General features: G+C 46.9%; 1 protein-coding gene and 1 long non-coding RNA gene across 6 annotated transcripts in view; one reads left to right on the top strand and one right to left on the bottom strand.

The window, feature by feature from the left end:
- Positions 1-17,307, top strand: part of Cacng3 (calcium voltage-gated channel auxiliary subunit gamma 3) — a 95,887-nt gene extending 78,580 nt beyond the window's left edge. Inside the window, 3 exon segments of one of the 2 annotated variants that reach the window (NM_080691.2) lie at positions 3,418-3,501; positions 10,264-10,404; positions 16,242-17,299. In NM_080691.2, the coding sequence (NP_542422.1) occupies positions 3,418-3,501; positions 10,264-10,404; positions 16,242-16,753 (737 nt within the window). In that variant the 3' untranslated portion in view covers positions 16,754-17,299. 2 annotated transcript variants of the gene reach the window in all.
- Positions 1,976-12,337, bottom strand: LOC120099927 (uncharacterized). Of its 4 annotated transcripts, none has more exons than XR_005499448.2 (5): positions 12,252-12,337; positions 10,037-11,228; positions 8,746-8,777; positions 2,538-4,066; positions 1,976-2,164 (listed from the first exon to the last, which is right to left on the bottom strand). It is a non-coding gene; the product is annotated as an uncharacterized LOC120099927 (long non-coding RNA). The 4 variants fall into 4 exon arrangements; XR_005499445.2 differs by lacking the exon at positions 1,976-2,164 and having other exon boundaries at positions 2,321-4,066; positions 10,037-10,532; positions 11,060-11,228; XR_005499447.2 differs by lacking the exon at positions 1,976-2,164 and having other exon boundaries at positions 2,321-3,659; positions 3,883-4,066.
- Positions 17,308-18,610: the final 1,303 nt, after the last annotated feature.

Raw genomic sequence — 18,610 nt, forward strand, 5'->3', positions numbered from 1 at the left:
CAACCATTGAACTGAGAACAGGGTCCCCATTGGAGGAGTTAGAGAAAGGATTGAAGGAAGTGAAGGGATTTGCAACCCCATAAGAACAACAATATCAACCAACCAGAGCACCCAGGGACTAAACCACCATTGAAAGAGTATACATGGACAGACCCATGGCTTCAGAGTATACTCTATACTATAGAGTATAAGGCATGTAAGATGCTTAAAGTGGTCCATGGGATACATACTATGACATAATCCAATCAATTTATGTCGACCTCCCCCCCCCATTGCAGGCTATCTTGTTTTGAGGCAGGATTACCAAACCAGAGATGCCCAGCAAGGCCCAGGATATACCCTCACCTTAGCACTGAGGTGACAGATTCATGACGCCATACCTGGTTTTTCTGTAGGTGCTAGAGACCTAAGACCAGGTCTATGCACTTGTGAACAAGCACTTTACCTGCTGAGCCATCTCCCTAGTTCCAGTGTCAGTCTGCTATCCATTGCTGGGATGAAATGCTTGGGACATGTTCCTTTTATCTCACAGTTTCAAAGGCTCCAGGCTGCCCCCAGCTACACCCACTATTCAAGGTCCAGACAGGCTTGGCGCCTACTCACAGTAGTGAGCAGTAAGGAGTTAAATGGATAGTGCTCTTAGCATTATAAGATAATCATAGGAACAAGAATATTAGAGCCAACAATGATAGGCGTTCAAGTCTAATGGTGAAGCCTTAGGCTTTGAAGTCTCACATGCTAGGATGCCTCTGGGATTCTTGGTGCCTCATCAGAAATGTCAATATTAACCAACTTGCCTCGAGGGTGGTGGCCCCATCCATGTGCCTGACCATTGAAAACTCCTTCATTTTAGTGTATGTATACAGGGGTATAAGTTGGTGTGTGTGTGTGTGTGTGTGTGTGTGTGTGTGTGTGTGTGTGTGTGTGTGTACATGTGTACACATGTTTATGTGTGTGGAGGCCAGAGTGTCTTCTTCGATTACTTCTCCATTTCTTTTCTTTCTTTCTTTTTTTAAGACGTGGCACTTCGATGTAGCGTTAGCTATCCTGGCCTGAAGCTTACAATATTAGACCAAGATGGCCTCAAATTCACAGCCATCTGCCTGTCTTCATTTTCAGAGTGCTGGAATCAAAGGCATGGCATGTCGTGCCCAGTCCGTCTTTGTTTTTGAATTAGTGTGTGCGTCGATCACTCGCATACCACAGAGCATGCGAGGAGATCAGGGGACAACTTTGTGGGATCTGTTCTTCCACCTTTTTGGGTTCTGAAAAGTAAATGCAGATCATGGAAGCCGGGTGGCTACAACATTTACCTACCTGCTGTGTCCATCTGTCAGCCCTCCACCTTGTGTTTTGAGACAGGGTCTCACACTAAACTAAGAGTTCACCAATTCAGCTGGACTGTCTGGCCCATCTCAGGAATCCTCCTGTCTCTACCTCCCAGCCCTCTCGTTACGGGCAGACATCCCCATCACCATACTCTCTGTGGATAGTGGGGATCTGAGCTCAAATTTTCATGCTCAGCAGCAAGTGCTTTACCTACAAAGCCATCTTTCCACCCCAGAAACGCTTAATAAGCAGCAGCTATTATAGTCATGTGCCCAAGCTTCACAAGAAGTATATGCATATATATTTCATAAATGGCCTTTTCTCATCTTACAGTGACCTCTCGGAGAAGCAAGCCTGGCTCTGTCTGATGCTCCCCCTTCTTGCTTTGCTCTGCACAGCACTGCGCCTCACCTCCCTGCCTCTGTCTTTGCAGACAGGGAAGAGGAAACACAGGCATAATTCCTCGCCGTGCTGTGAGACATTCTGAATACTGTTTGTCATTTATAAGAACTGACAGAGTCATTAGCTGCCCCAGAGATTGGTTAATTGGCTAGTTAATAAACACCCACAATGATTAACAAACACATACAATGAGTTGAGTCAAGTTTATACTGGAGAAAGAAAGAATGAAAAATGCTGACAGCTTCTCTGTGGATCTGAGTGACCCACGCTGGCGGGGGATAGGGGTGGGTTGTGAGGGAAGAGAGGACTAGAGGGGCCTATGGTCAGAATTGGCAGGCTGGAGACAAGAGAATAACCCCTTCCCGATGCCCAGAGTGGAATGTTGGCTCCTTGTTTACCTGAGTAACTGCAAGTGAAACTCTCCCTTATTCACCTGTTAAGTGGGAAGATAAATCAAATGCTTCAGTTCTGTTTCCCTTTTCCCTCACTGAGGACAAGCTAGGCAGAGACCCCTCACACCAAGCTCTCGTGTTTCCTAATTCTAAGATTGCAATGGCGTGAGATGTCTGAAAAGCAGCATATTTCAGTCTTTTGGTTTTTATCATATATATTTATTAGCTGTCATTTCTGCTGATATGTTAGCTTTGCATCACTCCAACAAATACTGTGTGTGTGTGTGTGTGTGTGTGTGTGTGTGTAGACCTTGAGCATACTAAGCAAGTTCTCCACCACTGAGCTGCCTCCCTCGCCTTACTTTTTTTTTATTTAAAGATTTATTCATTTTATTATATATAAGTACACTGTACCTGTCTTCAGATACACCAGAAGAGGGCATCGGATCTCTTTACAGATGGTTGTGAGCCACCATGTGGTTGCTGGGACTTGAACTCAGGACCTCTGGAAGAGTAGTCGGGTGCTCTTAACCGCTGAGCCATCTCTCCAGCCCCCTCACCTTACTTTTGAGAGGAGGTCTTGCTCGGTTTCCCAAGTTGGCTTTGAATTTGACATGTGTCCCAGACAGGTCTTGAACCTGCATCCCTGCTCCTACCCTCCCCCACCACAGGTGTTTACCCCAATGCCTGGTATAAATAAACTCTTAAAGAAAAGAAATGGATTGGTGGACATTGATTCCGAGGTATCAGGGCATGGTTACTTGGCTCAGATGTTTGGAAATTTGGGTGAGATAGAACATGAGTGGTTCATGTTGGACATGGGAGAACAATGCTGTTTTCTTCATGGTGACTAGGAAACAGAGAGAAAAGGGCCCGGCTCCTAAAACCCCCTTCTAAGGCACGCACCCAATGACCTAACTCCCTCCCCCTGGACTCAAAAGTTCTAACCCCTCCTACCAATGGCAGAGGGTTCTGTGTGTCTGTGTGTCTGTGTGAGTCTTTCTGTGTGTCTGTGTGTGTCTGCATATGTGCTAGAAATTAGACATGCTAGGAAACAACTACCCCTGAACTCTAGTCCCAGCCCCAGGTCTATCTTTTAATGCATGGGTCTCGAAAGGACACTCAAGATCCAAACTACAGCACTAGTCTCTTTTGTACCTTACATAAATCAGCTGTTGGGCCTCTCTGCCCAGTTGCCAATGAACAGGGAAGTATACACAATATGGAGTTGCAGACCCAGCCTGGGCCCCAGTAACACTCTCCCTTTGGCTCAGGGCCGTGTCTGTTTTCACAGGAGCTTTCCGAGGCGTGTGCAAGAAAATCGATCACTTCCCAGAAGATGCAGACTATGAACAGGATACAGCAGAATATCTTCTCCGTAAGTTCCCCTACCTCTCCAGTCTTCGGTGGAGGAAGGAGAGGGTCTGTTGCCATCACCCTCTTACCTATTGAGTTTGAGGCTCATCATTATCCACCTCAAAGTATAGACATGCATTCCCAAGGCTCTGATGTTGAACTTTCTTTCATTTCAGTGAGCTAGAAATAGAAAAGAAAAGGTGAATTGAAAGGTTCTTTTTAGTCTCCTTAGAAGAAAATCTAAGGAATTTTCTTCAACTCAGTGCAGTTTTCACCTTTCCCAGTGGGTGATGTGAGGTGCTAATGGCAAAGTGCTAATGGGTGAGGTGCTAATGGGTGATGTGCTAATGGGTGGGGTCCCCAAGGGCAAGGCCTGGCAAGATAAATACAAACCAAAGTTCACCTCTCCTTTGACATCTCTGCAGTTTCAATCCTATTGGGACAGGGATAATGTCTCTGTAGGAACTTTCCACTAGAACCAGTACAGTTTGGGACTGGAATGTGATAGGCCAAGCTTTGACCCTGCTGGACTTCCTCCTTCTCATGAGGTTGGTCCTGGGACAAGATAGTTCACTTTCCTCATCTGTCTTGAAATGGAAATTATAATGTCAACAAGCTGACAAGGTCACAAAAAAATACATATGAGAATGTGTAGTACACTCAGCCTTGGACCATAAGGTAGCCATAAGGTGGTGTATGTATATGTCAGCTCTGGCCTGTCACATGGGATTACAGAAGCAGAGTCAGATACAGATGGGCCTTACACCGGTCCAGGCACAAGAAGCTTACCTTGGGATGCCTGTGTCACATCTATTAAAAACAAGTGTCAAGTTCAAGCAGTAGGAAAAGCCCAATGAGTTATCTAATTTGCTATTTAGGAATGTTAGGTTTAAGGAGATATTTTTTTAATACTGGGGTTATAAATTAAACTTCCAAGAAATTGTCTTATTCAGGCTTCATGACTCAGAGATCAAGCATCTTGGAGCCAAAGTGGGTAGAATATGGTCTTAGGGCCAATCCAGCAGTGGAGAGGGGAGCAGAAGAAAGGAAGTGAAAGGCAAGCAAGGGGTGGGCTGGAGGGATAGAGGGAGGGAAGGAGGGACAGAGGGAGGGAAAAAAGGAGGGAGGGAAGGAGTTCAACTGACAGTCCACCATCACAGGCAAGTGGAGGCAACTGGTCACATGGCATCCATAATCAGGAATAAGAGGGGGATGAACAGATGCTGTTGCCCAGCCCCCCTTCTCCATTGATGCTCTTAGATGTTGGGTGCAGGCTGCTGTTTAAACCTCTGCATCTTGGTCTCATGTCCATCCGCTGCTACAGTGGAGTATTGCCTGTGTAATTCACAGAGAAGAGAAGCTTCCTTGGTTGACAGTTTGGGAGGCTAGGAAGCCGGTGAGCATGGTGCTCAGCCAATGGCCTGGACTATCTTGCTGCATAATAAAGTAGCAGAGGATGTCACACAGAAAGATGAAGCAAGTCCATCATCTCCAGTTTCTCCCCCTCGCCTTAAAGCCATCGATGGCTAAATCAGAGGCCCACCCTTCTGAAGTCACCTAATTCCAGTTACTTCCCAAAGACCCCACCTACAAATGCCATGAGCAGATTTTAAGACTAAGTCTCCAATTCAAGAATTTTGAGGGCCACAGTTAAACCCATGGCATTATAGAAAACAACTTAATAAGGCCTAAGTCGTATTGACTGAAGACATCCCATAAAACAATATGAAGGGCAGCCAAGTCCAACTCTTTTGTCAATGATGAAACTACACTCAAATCACCTTACCTCTGACTCTCAAGACCTGAACTCTTCCCCTGAGAGTTTGGGTGGCCAGGGCTTCTAGAACCTACTTAAATCTTGCTTATGGACAGAAAGAGGTCTGACCACCAACAGGGTTGCCAAGTTGCAACTGTGCCATGGTGGAAACAGCCTCACCACTCTTTAGACAAAAGCAGAAAAATGACAAGCTTTTTACTATGTTGCAGGTATGACAGTAAGAACAATTGCCTGCATAAGATGCAGGACTGCTTGGATTGGGGATGGGGGTCTTCTTTTGGGAGCTGGCCTCATTCATTTGAATAGGAACAGGGTAAGAAACCACTCTCACCCAATCCTGTGACTGAATTCTCCACCATGCAAATGCGTGGCAAATCTGATTGGTCAATGCACAATTCTAGACTTAGATGGCCTACAAGAGACTGCAGTTAACAGTTCATGACCCACCGTTCTGCCAGAGGAAGCTCTGCTTCCTGTCTTAGGGATACTTTCTGGACCAAGCTGGCTTTGAAGACCAGCTCTGTTTCTGGTCTCAGTTATAGCCCCTCTTCTACACATAGCACATATGCACATGCTTCCAAGACATCTTTGGTATGCGTGTGTGTGTGTGTGTGTGTGTGTGTGTGTGTGTTTCCTCATTCAACAAGCAAGTTCCTGTCACTAAGCTGTCTCCACCTCCTTCCTTTTTCCCTTTTTCTTTTCTTTTTTTTTTTTAAACAGGATCTCATTAATTTGCTCTGGCTGGCCTTGAAGTAACCTTGTAGCTCAATCAGGCTTTAAACTTGTGTTCCTCCTGCTTCAGCCTCCTTGCTAGAATGCATAACAAGCCTGTGTTACCAGGCCAGTCCAAATATACACTTTTATAATCAACCTTATCACTTCCAATGTCCTTGGGGCATATTTCAAAGGTTAATCATTTTTTTAATTAAAAAATTCTTTTAATCAAATAAACTCATTACACTGAATCTTTAAGCAAACCCTGCCAACACACAATGCAAATGGTCTTTTTAAAGGTTGATTCACAGACAGGCAAAATGGCTCAGACTCTGAGTTCTGACCCTTCCTAACGCTGCACCCCTTTAATACAGTACCTCATGTTGTAGTGACACTCCAACCATAAAATTATTTTGTTGCTACTTCATAACTGTAATTTTGCTAGCGTTACAAATCGTAATGTAAATATCTGTTATGCAGGATAGCAGATAAGCAACTCCCAAAGGGAGTCTCGACCCACAGGTTGAGAACCTCTGGCTCAGAGATTAAAGGTGCCTGCCTCCAAGGCTGACACCCTGAGCTCTATCCCAGAACCCACATGGTGGAAAGAAAGAACTGACTTTTGCAAATTATACTCTGACCTCCAAACACACACAAATGTTTTGTGGGGTTTGGGCCAAGAGTCCATTTGAAAATCCACACATGGGTTGGGGATTTAGCTCAGTGGTAGAGCGCTTGCCTAGCAACCGCAAGGCCCTGGGTTCGGTCCCCAGCTCCGGAAAAAAAAAAAAAAAAAAAAAAGAAAATCCACACATCGAAGATGGAAACTTTTTAGCAATTATTTGAGGAATTGTTCCCAAGGCTGAACCCACTAAGCTATACCCTACACTCCGATGCCTGGGCCAGCTTACCTGGGATCACAGACTACTTGGAGACCAAAATTACCATGAGCATCCTCTCTACTTCTTGAGAATATTGAGGTGAAGGGGAGCCCTCCCCCGCTGCACCTTCTGAAACTTTACTGGAATGAACCAGCGATAAACACACCCGACTGAGGAAGAGGCTTACAAATGGGCGAATGTGGGGGAACGAGTTTGAAGGTTACCAGAGCATGAATGCAGATCTAACATGACTTAGGAACCTATAGACTCCTTTCTTCCATAGGGGATGGAGAGAACAGGAAAATAAATAGCTTTCCTCAAACCCGGTGGACCTATTAAATAGGCAATGGTCTGAGACAAACTCTGACACCGGGGACTCACATGGCTTGTAAGTGATTCTCTGTGGAATGGAAGTAGAAGCAGCCATGGGTGACAAACAGAAGTCCGCCCAGGTGTGTCGGCAGACGGCACTCATCCCGTGAAATGAGTTCAGGTAATAGAGACTCAGGGAAGGGACTAGAGTAATTGCTGCCTCTTAGGTGGGTCCAGCCTTAGGGCAGATAAGAGAATCTCACAGAAAAGCTCTGCTTGCACATGAAGCCAGGGCATGAAGCTGGGACACAGAGCATGACCAAGGTCAGAAGGTCCTTGACACTGAGCCTGCTTTTTAAAAGCTTGTTCATTTACTTTAAACCAAATTACTCAGCATGTTAAAACAAAACAAAACCCCGCTATATTTTCAGGTTCTCATTCTCTGAGCCCCCAGCATAATCCAGGGCAGTGCCAAAGACCGGCAGAACAGCCCACAAACTCAGAGGGGACTGACCTAATCTCGTCCCTCCAGGACCCAGGATCCCCTCCCCCATGCCTCTTTTCTCTCAACCAGTTTTTCAGGCTGTTTGAAATCCCTCCTGAAAGGTCACCATGGAATCAGAGGGAAGGACACAACTATCTAGGACCACGAACTGCCCAGGCCTCTAGCCTGAGAGAGACATAATGAAACAAATACAGAGGTGCTCATGTCTTCTGTCTTAGGAGAACCCACTCCTTTGTGCCCTGTTCCTTCCGTCTGTTACCATCCCCAAGCACACAACTAACCTAAACTGCTCGCAGTGTCTTTTTCCATTCAGATCTAAACGAGGAAAGAGGGTGGAGCTAAGTCACATGACTGAATGCTGTAACAGAGCTCGGAACCCCTCACCCTTGCCTGTCCTGCCTCTATTCTGCCCCTCCGGCTGACGGGCCACAGTAAGGTGCCATTCGCTCCACACTGAGAGTAAGCATGTGAGTTGCTCATGAATCTTCTCCTCATCCCCGTTAGTGGAGCCATCGGCTAATACTTCCACAAAAAAAAATCCCCTGAATTCAATCCCTTCCATGGTCCACTGCACTAACCCAAGCCACGCCCACCCTCACCTGAATCCCTGCAGTCCTGTCAATCAATCAGGGCCCAACCCTGGGGAAAGTCCTCATCACTGCACTGCAGTCATCATCTTGAAATTTTAATTTTGCAACGGGACACCTCCTATTTTTCCCTTGGCACAGGCCCTGCAAACTATGTGGCTGGCCATACCGGTGGCTTCTACTAGAGCGTAAGACCCATGAGAAAGGGCTCTGTGGCTTTTTTGATATATGGATGAACACAGAATCCGTTCGGGTTCTTTATCCAGGCCTGACCATGCTGCAACCGGAACAAAGCTCGTTCTGCCTGTTACTGAATATTTAAGCTTTGGAGGGCCAGGGACCCGAGAAGACTGCGGTAACCCTGCCTTCATACTTCTCAAGCCAGCACTGTTACTGAGAATGATGCAGTCCATCGGCAGCCTCCAAGCCTGTCCCTCTGGTCTGGTGCTCCTGCAGTTATCTTTCTGGACATCTGGACCTAGGCACTTACCAGTCAGCTCTTTGTGCTCCTCCAGGTGCTGCCTGGGCAGAAGAGTTAGAACAAACAAACCATTAATAATGCATGTATGCAGATTAGCTCAGAACAAGCCAACCATTAGCTGTAGAGAGGTGCCTTCTCCCAATCCTCCCTCCCATCCCCCACCAATGCCAGAAAATACAGCCAGTCCCTGGCATGGGGGCATTTCACCTTGGGATTTGCAAACCCTACAGTGGTTTTGAAAGCAATGCATGTTCAGTCGAGCCTCATTTACCATTTTGAATCTGAATGTATTCCTAAGCCAGCAATATGTGAAGTAATTCTCTCACAATGTACAGCAGCAGCCATCGATGATCCCAGACAGCCTTTCGGCTAAAGGAAGATGGCCAGCACATTGTGGTGTATTGTGTCGCTGTGAGATTCTCCCCAACTGAGTAGAAAATAACTCCTGAATCTACTGCCTGCCCCATCTATAGTACTTCCAGTGTCCTAAGGTTCATCAGGGTGCAACCCATGAGAAGTTAAGGATTGGGTCGGGTTCACCCTTATTCCAGCTAGGGTTATACTGACTTCTACTATGGGGATTTCAGACCTCTCCAGCAGGGCACCCAGAGGACTCCTGATCAACGCTGCTCCTAAGGACAGTGCTGTGCCTTTTCTGGTCCTTAAATGCTCTTGCTGCTGCTTCCCTAGCGCCTGGCAGGGTGCCTGGCATCTAGTAGGCGCTTAATAAATATTTCTTGAGTGAATACATAAATTCATCTAATCATTCTGTGACTAAATGGGTTTTGAATGGGTACTGCCAGACTCTTTACTATGCAAATACAGGTGTTTAAGATTCTGCATCCTGATGAGCTGCAAATGGGCCGACATGAACCCCTGCATTCAGGACTACCTGGGTAATTGTGCAGGTCCTGATGCAAAATGAAGATCCTGGGTTCCAGGCTCGGAATACAGACCCAAAAGATTTTAAATCAACCCTCCCTCCCCTATTATGATCAGGTTTGGGTTGTCACTGTTTGGCATTAATCATTGTTTAATATTGCCCTCTGTTACTCACGGGGACACCCTGGAGTAACTGATCATGCAAAGATCTAGGGCTTGCAACAAAGTCTGGTTCTCCCTGTGTTCACTCCCAGACTCTCATTAGAAATGAAGGGTGACCTGGTTAGTAGCCTGAGGCAGGACAGGACTGCCATCCCACCCCAGGAAGTCTGGGAAGTGGGGGGATGAAGAGGATGTTGCCTAGCTGAAAGTGGGGTCCCCAGTGACTCCAGGCTCCAAGCCCCTAGACATAACTTACAATGCATGCAACTGGTAGAATTGCTTGAAAGTCTAAGAGGTCAGCTGTCAGGTACTGGGCCTCCAGATCATAGGCCCCTGAGTGACTGGCACTGGTCTCACACCTCTATGGGATTCAGACTTCTCTCCAGTGCTGCACTGTTTGGTTCACAGACATTCCATGACCACGGCAGGTGGGTCCCAAGGCTGGCTGGAGCATCGATGAAAACTTCTCTCCTCTCTCCACAGGGGCTGTGAGGGCCTCCAGTGTCTTCCCCATCCTCAGCGTCACTCTGCTGTTTTTCGGGGGACTCTGTGTGGCTGCCAGCGAGTTCCACCGCAGTAGGCACAGTGTTATCCTCAGCGCCGGCATCTTCTTCGTCTCTGCAGGTGAGTGTCTTGCCTTGAGATGTAACCTGACAGCAAACCAAAGCCAGAGCCACACCCAGGGTGATCGATCAACCTGTGTGCAGCTGAGGACTCCATTAGACAAGAGGCCCAGACTCCAGCCAAGGCTGCTGCAAGGGCAATACAAGGAGAAGACAGGATGTCAGAGACTATGAGACAAAGGGACAAGGAAACAGACTAACCAAAGGACAGCCAAGACTATGGAGGCTTGGTCACCAATTCAGGCCAGCCTGGGCTACATAGTGAAACTCTAAAGAAAGAGAGAGGGGGGAAGAAGGGAAGAAGGAGGGGACAAGAGAAAGAGAGAAAGAAAAGGGAAAGAGAAGATAGGGAGATGGAGAAGGGTTGAGAAGAGCTGTGAGACGCCTGCATGCCAGTCGATTGCTGTCCACCATCTTTCAAGCTTCCAAGCTCCCATATCCTCTCAACCATCTCTGGAGAGAGCAAAGGCAATAGCCCCAGATGTCCATGGGGAAGACCTGGTCATCCATCCATCCACACCAACTCTGAGCAGGAGGAAGTGCAGGGTGAACAGGAGACAGAGACCACGGTCTTCATTTGGGTTTTATTGCTGTGAAGAGATGCCATGACCAAACCAACTCTTCTAAAGGCAAGCGTTTACTTGGAACTGGCTTACATTTTCGGAGGTTCAGTCCATTTATGGTCATGTCAGGAAGCATGGCATCATGCAGGCAGACTTGTTGCTGGAGGAGCTGAGAATTCTGTCTTGATCCAAAGGCAGCCAGGGGGAGGATCTCTTCTGAAGGCAGCTAGGAGGAGGGTTTCTTCTGCACTGGGTGGCCCACCTACACAGTGACACACTTCCTTCAACAAGGCCACACCCACCCCAACAAGGCCAAACTGTCTAAGTGCTACTTCCCATGGACCAAGCATATTCAAACTACCACAACTACCTTCAGAAATGTGTCCTATTTCACTATCTTCTCCCACCACCACCACCACCACTTCCCCTCCTTCTCCAGTGTCCTTATCTTCTTCTTCTGGGTTTCCACGCTTCCTTTCATGTCTTTATTATCCCCTCCCCACTTCCCGCTCCAGACAGGTCACTGCCAATAGGATGAAAAGCTTTAGAGAAGCAGAGAACAAGGAAAGTTGACTCCTCACTTTTCTCATTGTTGCAACAAAGTATCTGGCAAAAGCTGGCTAGGGGAGAAAGGGTATCTTTTGGGCACAGTTTCAGCGTATAGTCCGTCATGGTGAAGAAAATAGCAGGAACAGAGAGAGATGAGTGGGTGTCCAGCTTGCTTACTTACAATCTTCATTTTATTCAATCCAGGACCCCAGACCAGAGGAGGATCCCATCCACATTCAGAGTGGCTCTTCCCACCTTAGTTAATACAGCCTCAAGTGTTCCTCACAGATATGCCCAGGCTTTCCTCTTAGACAATTCTCGATACTGTCAAGTTGACAGTTATTATTAACCACCATAGCAGGGGAGAGGAAGACAGCTTTGGTGGTGACTCTTTTACCCATAGGGATACTTTCCAAGAACCATAGTGGATCCTGAAACCAAAGAGTAGTACCAAATCCTATACCCACTATATTCACTCTGTAAAAATATATACATGAAAGAACACTGTATACCTTAGATATACTAAAAACTTAATAAATATTAAAATAGAAGAATTATAATAAACAGTAACAAGATTATTTAAAGCATAAGAATTGCTTTTTTTCTGAGATTTCCTTGTATTATTTCCAGACCAAAGTTGGCTGTACATAAGTGACATTTTTGAAATTTGAGTTCTTGCTCCACCTGGGTGGCCTTAGGAACTATCTCCAACCTGCTGGTACCTTGGCTTCCTCACCTCCAACACAGCAAAGAGCAGTGGTTGTAATTTCACAGAGCTGCTGGAAGGACACTCCATGTGCAAGCCACGATGTTGTTTTCTACTGTTGGAAAAGCAACAACAAAACATTGCCCAGCATGAAGCCCAGCATCCTGGTCCCCTGTGAGGCTCTTTCCCACATGTTTTCCCTTCTACAGACAGGGACAGTATCCCCCTCTCACTCTCAGGGAACCCATTCAATTACAGACCAGGGAGAAAGCCCTGTCCTTAGTCAGGACACAGGTCAGCCAGAGGTAGCTATGGCCTCTGACCATGCTCTGTGTTAACTAGAAAACCCAGAGGCTTAGCTGCTTTTGAGGAATATTCCTCCCACTGGGAGCCCTGTCCTCACTCTGGCTGACCAACCAGGAGAATCTGCACCAGTGTTGTGCTGATGTGACAGTTTACAAAGAGTGAGATAAGATCATTATTTTGTCCCCCGAGGGGATTGTTAGGGGAAAGTGTCATCAGCTACTTTCTTTGCATGGGAGTATTGTGCGGGATGACAGGTAGGTTAGATGCAGTGGACTGTGAGAGCCCTGAGGGAATACTTGTCTAGGATTAGAGCCTCCCCCCAATCTCTGGAGCCCCAAGAGCCTCAAATTTTCCACCTATAAAATGACAGTATTGGAAGACCCCATGCTCCTCAAGGCCCTTTATGTGCTAAAGTTTACGGCCTTTATTGAGCACTTCCTGTGTCCTAGGCCTGATAACATGATCCAAATGCATGCTCTCTGAAGCCTGGGTAGCCAGTGCTAATCTCCCCTCTTCTCTATGCTCATTGTATAGCATCAGGCAGGCTGCTAAACTGCTCTGTGCCTCAGTGTGCCCACCTAAAAGGCCCAGGTCATAATGATACTGCCTCTGAAGGCTGTTTAAAGGATTTGATGAGTTGATACACATAACCGAGACCAAAACTGTGGCTAGCACCCAGTGTGGCTCAGCATAAAGTAGCTGTTATGTGCTTTGTGTGTTTAATGTGTACATCAATTCTAGTCATCCTTTCATTCACTCATTCATTCAACAAACACACCCTGTGTTCTTGCTTTGGGTCAAGCTCTGGGTTACAAACTAGAGCAATAGTGAAGAGTAAGAGTCTGTTCCCTAAGAGTCTCATTACCGAAATCTCCACTCACCATGGCTACGAGTCTTGGGTTCAAATTCTGCTTTGATCATTTCCTAGCTTGCGTTAACATAGAAACTTACTAATCCAAGTTATTCTCCCATCTATAGGAGGGAATGCATGGAACTGGTGAAGGAAAAGACTCGTAGCTAGGAGCGGGTAGCCAAATGGTACTACCCTTGTCTAGCACACTTGAAGCCTTGGGTACCATCAACAGCACCATAAAATAAATAAGTCCAGTCGCTAATGTCACTACCCAGTATCTAGCCTATAATAAATGCCCCAGGAATGACTGATAACTTGCTTGGCTTCCTGCCTCTTAAAACTAGTTGGACATTTGAACATCCCTGTGAACTTTCCTACCCCCCCCCCCAGCAAAGCCCTCTTTTCTGGGACTTTCTAAACTCTGTCACACATATTTCCCTGCTGTCATAGGGGAGAAAGAGAACATGGCCCTGGGCAGTCAGGGCATCGGCAGAAGCATCAGTGAGCAGAAATCTCTTTGAAGTCAGTTTCCCACTTAACTGAAAAATTCATGTGAATTCTGCCTTTTCCTCCTTGTTATATCCACCTTCATTTTAATATAAGAGAATGTGCCTTCCACTAATCATCCGGGCAAATTGATACTTGGGGGAAAGAAGGCAGTTTTTATCCTGGGGTTGGGGGGAAGGGCAGCCTGACAGAGCCAGATCCATCATGTCTTGTATCAGGTGTATCTCACTGATCAGAACCTGCTGCCTATCTGAGAAAGCCGGTGCCAAGAAAGGCCAGGAGAGAACATGGGGCAGAGGGAGAACTCAGCCTTTCCCTGCTAGGGGCAAGTCCTGGATTGAGTATGACCACAGTCATATGCAAAATGTTTCTAAGACCCCACCCCCACAGGCACCAGCCAATCAGGATGGTGGGACTGAAGCCACTCTGCTTGGCAAAGCTTTGTTTTATACCTTCAGGGTTATTTTATTTCTGTTTATGTGTGTTGGGGGTGGGGTGCCCGCAGAGGCCAGAGGACATGGTATTCCCCGGAGCTGACGTTACAGGCAGCTCTAAACTACCAGACATGGGTGCTGGGAACTGAACTCCGGGTCCTTTGAAAGATCAGCGAGCCATTTCTGTAGTCTCTAGATAGAACTTTAAGATGACCCTTTAGTTGTACAACCTAGGGGTATCTTGAGAGGTACAGGACATTCAAGGAGCGGGGAGGAGGACTCAACAGAGGGAGGGGCTACTCACTAACCGGCCCTGGGCCTGCAGAGAGGGACAGATTCCATACAGTGCCACATGACAGGTAGTGAAACTTCAGTGCAAGAAGATACCAGCCGGCACACCGACTCCTCGGCCATTGTTGGCAGCAAGCCTGTGCCCTGACAGAAAGAGGTGTTTTAGAGCAATACTGTGAGTCAGGCAAGTGAGGATGAGTAGGACACCGAGTGCTGCCCCTTCACACCATTGCCTGGGAACGCAGTTCCTCTCCTAAGGGGTGAGCAGCTGGTCATTCCCAATGGAGCCTGTTGAGGAAAGTAGGTGCATGAATAAGCCAAGACTCTCTAGAGAAACACAATGGCATGGGGCAATATTGGGTTAGCTTACAACCAAGAGAAGTAAGTAATCCAGTAACATTTGCATGCTGGAAAAGCAGAAAGCCCCTGCATTGCTCAGTCCAAGGAGCTGGAAGCCTCTATAGTCCCAACCTGTGCTCCCTAGAAAGATCTGGTGTTGAGTCTGTGTTGAAAGGCTGGAGAAGCTGACGTCCACTGTCCAGGGACCATAGCAACAGCAACAGATACAATAACTCGGGGTGGAGTTTGTATGTGTGCTTGACTGGGTCTTCTGCCCCCAAGCCTATTAGATGGCCAGGTTAATGGTCAAGTTGATAAGCAAGAGGTAGGAGTGAGCCTTCTGGGTTAATAGCTTTGTATATTCTAATTCCTGGTGCACCAACAACAGCTGACAAGTGTACCTTGTCAGAAAAGGAAAAGACTTGGAGGCCATGGGTGTAGCTCAGTGGTAGAATATTAGCCTAGTCCATACAAAGCTCTGGGTTCCATTCATAGCACCATGCCCTCCTGCTCCCAAAAAAAGATTTAAGTGATTTTTCCTTCTTCTAGGGGTTCATTCACCACCAGACTACGGCTCCATCCTGTTTGTGTCCAGTGGGCTCTCCTCGACATTTCCAGTTCCATATATCTAGCATGTCTATTCCTTAGCTGGTCCTCCCTGCTGCTCAGGATGCCACCAGCCCCACCAGCATCCAGGCTATGCCCCTGCAAGTCATTCTCTGTCCCTTCTCTCACACTTCATGGTCCAGCGTCTTGCCTCTCCTGTCAGCTGTCAGGACCCAGCTCAGATGCCACCAGGTCTTCAAAGGAAGGCTCTCCTTTCTCCTCTCCCTCTCTCTCGGTCATCTCACATGCATCTCTGATAGGATCCTTGTTGAATTATGCTTTCATTGCATTTCTATGTCAGTCTCTCCAGCTGTGGGTGAGATAGTCAAGGTCAGGGATCCATATCTTGTTCATTTTGCCATTCTTGTGAGTTAGTATCAAGATTAAGTGACGATAGAATAGGTTATTTCAAGGAAAAATGAGTGCCTTCTGGGCTCTCCGGAACTTGCTATGAGTAGACAAAGTCTTCTTTAGTTGACAGTGCCCTGCCCAGGATTGAGCATCAGAATTCTTCATTTCCCAACAGACCTTTGCAGGAAGAGCTCAGCTGTGGGATTCCCTGGCCCTAATCTATTCCCTCCTCTCCCTGTTACCCCCACATGTTCTGTCAGTATCTCAACTCTAAAAATGCTCATTGCCTCTGAGGTTTTATGGGATGTTTGTTTCCTTTTCCTTTTCTCTCAGGGCTAAGCAACATCATCGGCATCATAGTTTATATCTCAGCCAATGCTGGAGACCCTGGGCAGAGGGACTCTAAAAAGAGCTACTCCTACGGCTGGTCCTTTTATTTTGGAGCCTTCTCTTTCATCATCGCGGAAATTGTGGGTGTGGTCGCCGTGCACATCTATATTGAGAAGCATCAGCAGCTGCGCGCCAGATCCCATTCAGAGCTCCTGAAGAAGTCTACATTTGCGCGCCTACCGCCCTACAGGTATAGATTCCGAAGACGGTCAAGTTCTCGCTCCACTGAACCTAGATCCCGAGACCTGTCTCCCATCAGCAAAGGCTTCCACACCATCCCTTCCACTGACATCTCCATGTTCACCCTGTCCCGGGACCCCTCTAAGCTTACCATGGGGACCCTTCTCAACTCTGACCGGGACCATGCTTTTCTACAGTTCCACAACTCCACACCCAAAGAGTTCAAAGAGTCGTTGCATAACAATCCGGCCAACAGACGTACCACGCCTGTCTGAGCTGACCTCTGACCTCTGCCCCGCCGCCCAGCACAGCCTTGGGGGAAGTGTACACAGATGTCTCTAAGGTTGCATGGCATGGTCCTCGTGATGGTATCACTTCTTACAAAGAACGAAACCAAATGGACTCCGCCCCCTCCCACAGTGGTCCCTCATCCCCTAGACCTTGACCCGTCCACCTCCTCTGACTTTTCTCGCTGGTCCCTTAATGTTACCCCTCACTGTGTATCTGTGCCAAGTGTTTTCTTTTCTTCCTTCTTTGCTGGAAGGACCACGACATTCTTCCCTCCTTGGGAAAGGACTTGACTAAAGTCGAAGGTGCAGTCATAGCAGTGGGGGATTTCCAAATCCCCTGTCGGTTGTATGCATAGCTGTTCCCATTGTCCACCCACACAAACTCTCCGTGAAACCCACCACACAGGTGGCCCTGAGAGAGGCATTCACCTTTAAGTGTTAGAAAAACATGACCAGAAATCAGATGTCAGTGCCCCGAAGCAGCTCATGTTATAATAAGCACTCGTGTTATTAAAGGTTTTTGCCTTGTAACCAATGGAGCTAGGGGTGTTTGGTTTTGTTTTCTGAGTATTTCCTACACAAATTTGCTCTCCCACCACCAGCACAGCTCAGGTCTCTCCTAGAAACCACATTTTACTCTTCCTCTCTCTAGCCATAAGGAACGATTTCCCCTTTTACTTGAGGCCCTTGAGATTGTCTCTGTAGCCTTCCCCCTCACCCACCCGACTTGAACCTCTGGCAGCTCCTGGGGGAGTAGGATGCTGGTCATTCAAGATCTAACTCTGAAGTTCAAAGCTCTTAACCTTCAAACCCCAGCCTCCTCATGTGTGTGAGAAGGGCGAGGCTTAAGTAAAGTCTGTATGAATAGTGATTAGTAATTTAAAAGGATCACATGTGCATTTATGTACAGTTTTTAGATAGGGTCTCATGTGTCAGACTGGTCTCAAACCTGCTGTGTTACAAAGGATACCTTTAAATTTCCTAAGTCTCTTACTTCCACCTCCTCAATTCTGAGACCACCGTCGTCGTCATGCACCACCATACTTAGACTGAGTGTGGTGCTGAGAACTGGGCATGCTAGGTGGGGGACTCTATCAAAATCCCCAGTCCAGGAATTAGATAGATAGATAGATAGATAGATAGATAGATAGATAGATAGATAGATAGATAGATAGGACAGAGAGATGATGAATATATATATACATGGATTCTAGGTAGTATGAAAACATATCTTGCACCAGGTAGCTTAAACAACAGATATTTCTTTCTCATGGCTCTAGAGCAGTGCTTCTCAACCTGTGGGTCACAACTCCTTTAGGGGTCAAACAACCCTTTCACAGAGGTCACATATCAGGCATCCTGTACATCAGATATTTACATTCTGGTTCATAATAGAAGCAAAGTTGTAGTTATGAGTTAGCAATGAAAATAATTTTATGGTCAGGGGTGGCCACACCATGAGGAACTGCATTAAAGGGTGGCCATGGTAGGAAGGTTGAGAACCACTGCTCTGGAGTCTGAGACATCCAAGGTCAAGGTGTCTATATTTGGCCCTAGACAAGAACCCTCATCCTGGCTTGTAGACAGCTCCCTTCTTGTTGCACCCTCGTGTGGTGTGTTGGGGCTGGTATCTTTTTTATTCTTATGAACTTCTAATGTCGTCATGGGGTGGGTGAGCATACCCATGATCTCATTAACCTCATGGACCTTCCCAAGGTTTTGCTTTCATATCCCGTCTTGCTGAGGTTTAAGGCTTCAATACATAAATCTGAAGAGACCATGGCACACCCCTCTGGAGAAAACATGAACAATGGAAGTGATTCTGTATGAAGGGAGGGAAGG

This window comes from Rattus norvegicus, chromosome 1, assembly GCF_036323735.1.
Source record: "Rattus norvegicus strain BN/NHsdMcwi chromosome 1, GRCr8, whole genome shotgun sequence".
Classification (NCBI taxonomy): Eukaryota; Metazoa; Chordata; class Mammalia; order Rodentia; family Muridae; genus Rattus; species Rattus norvegicus.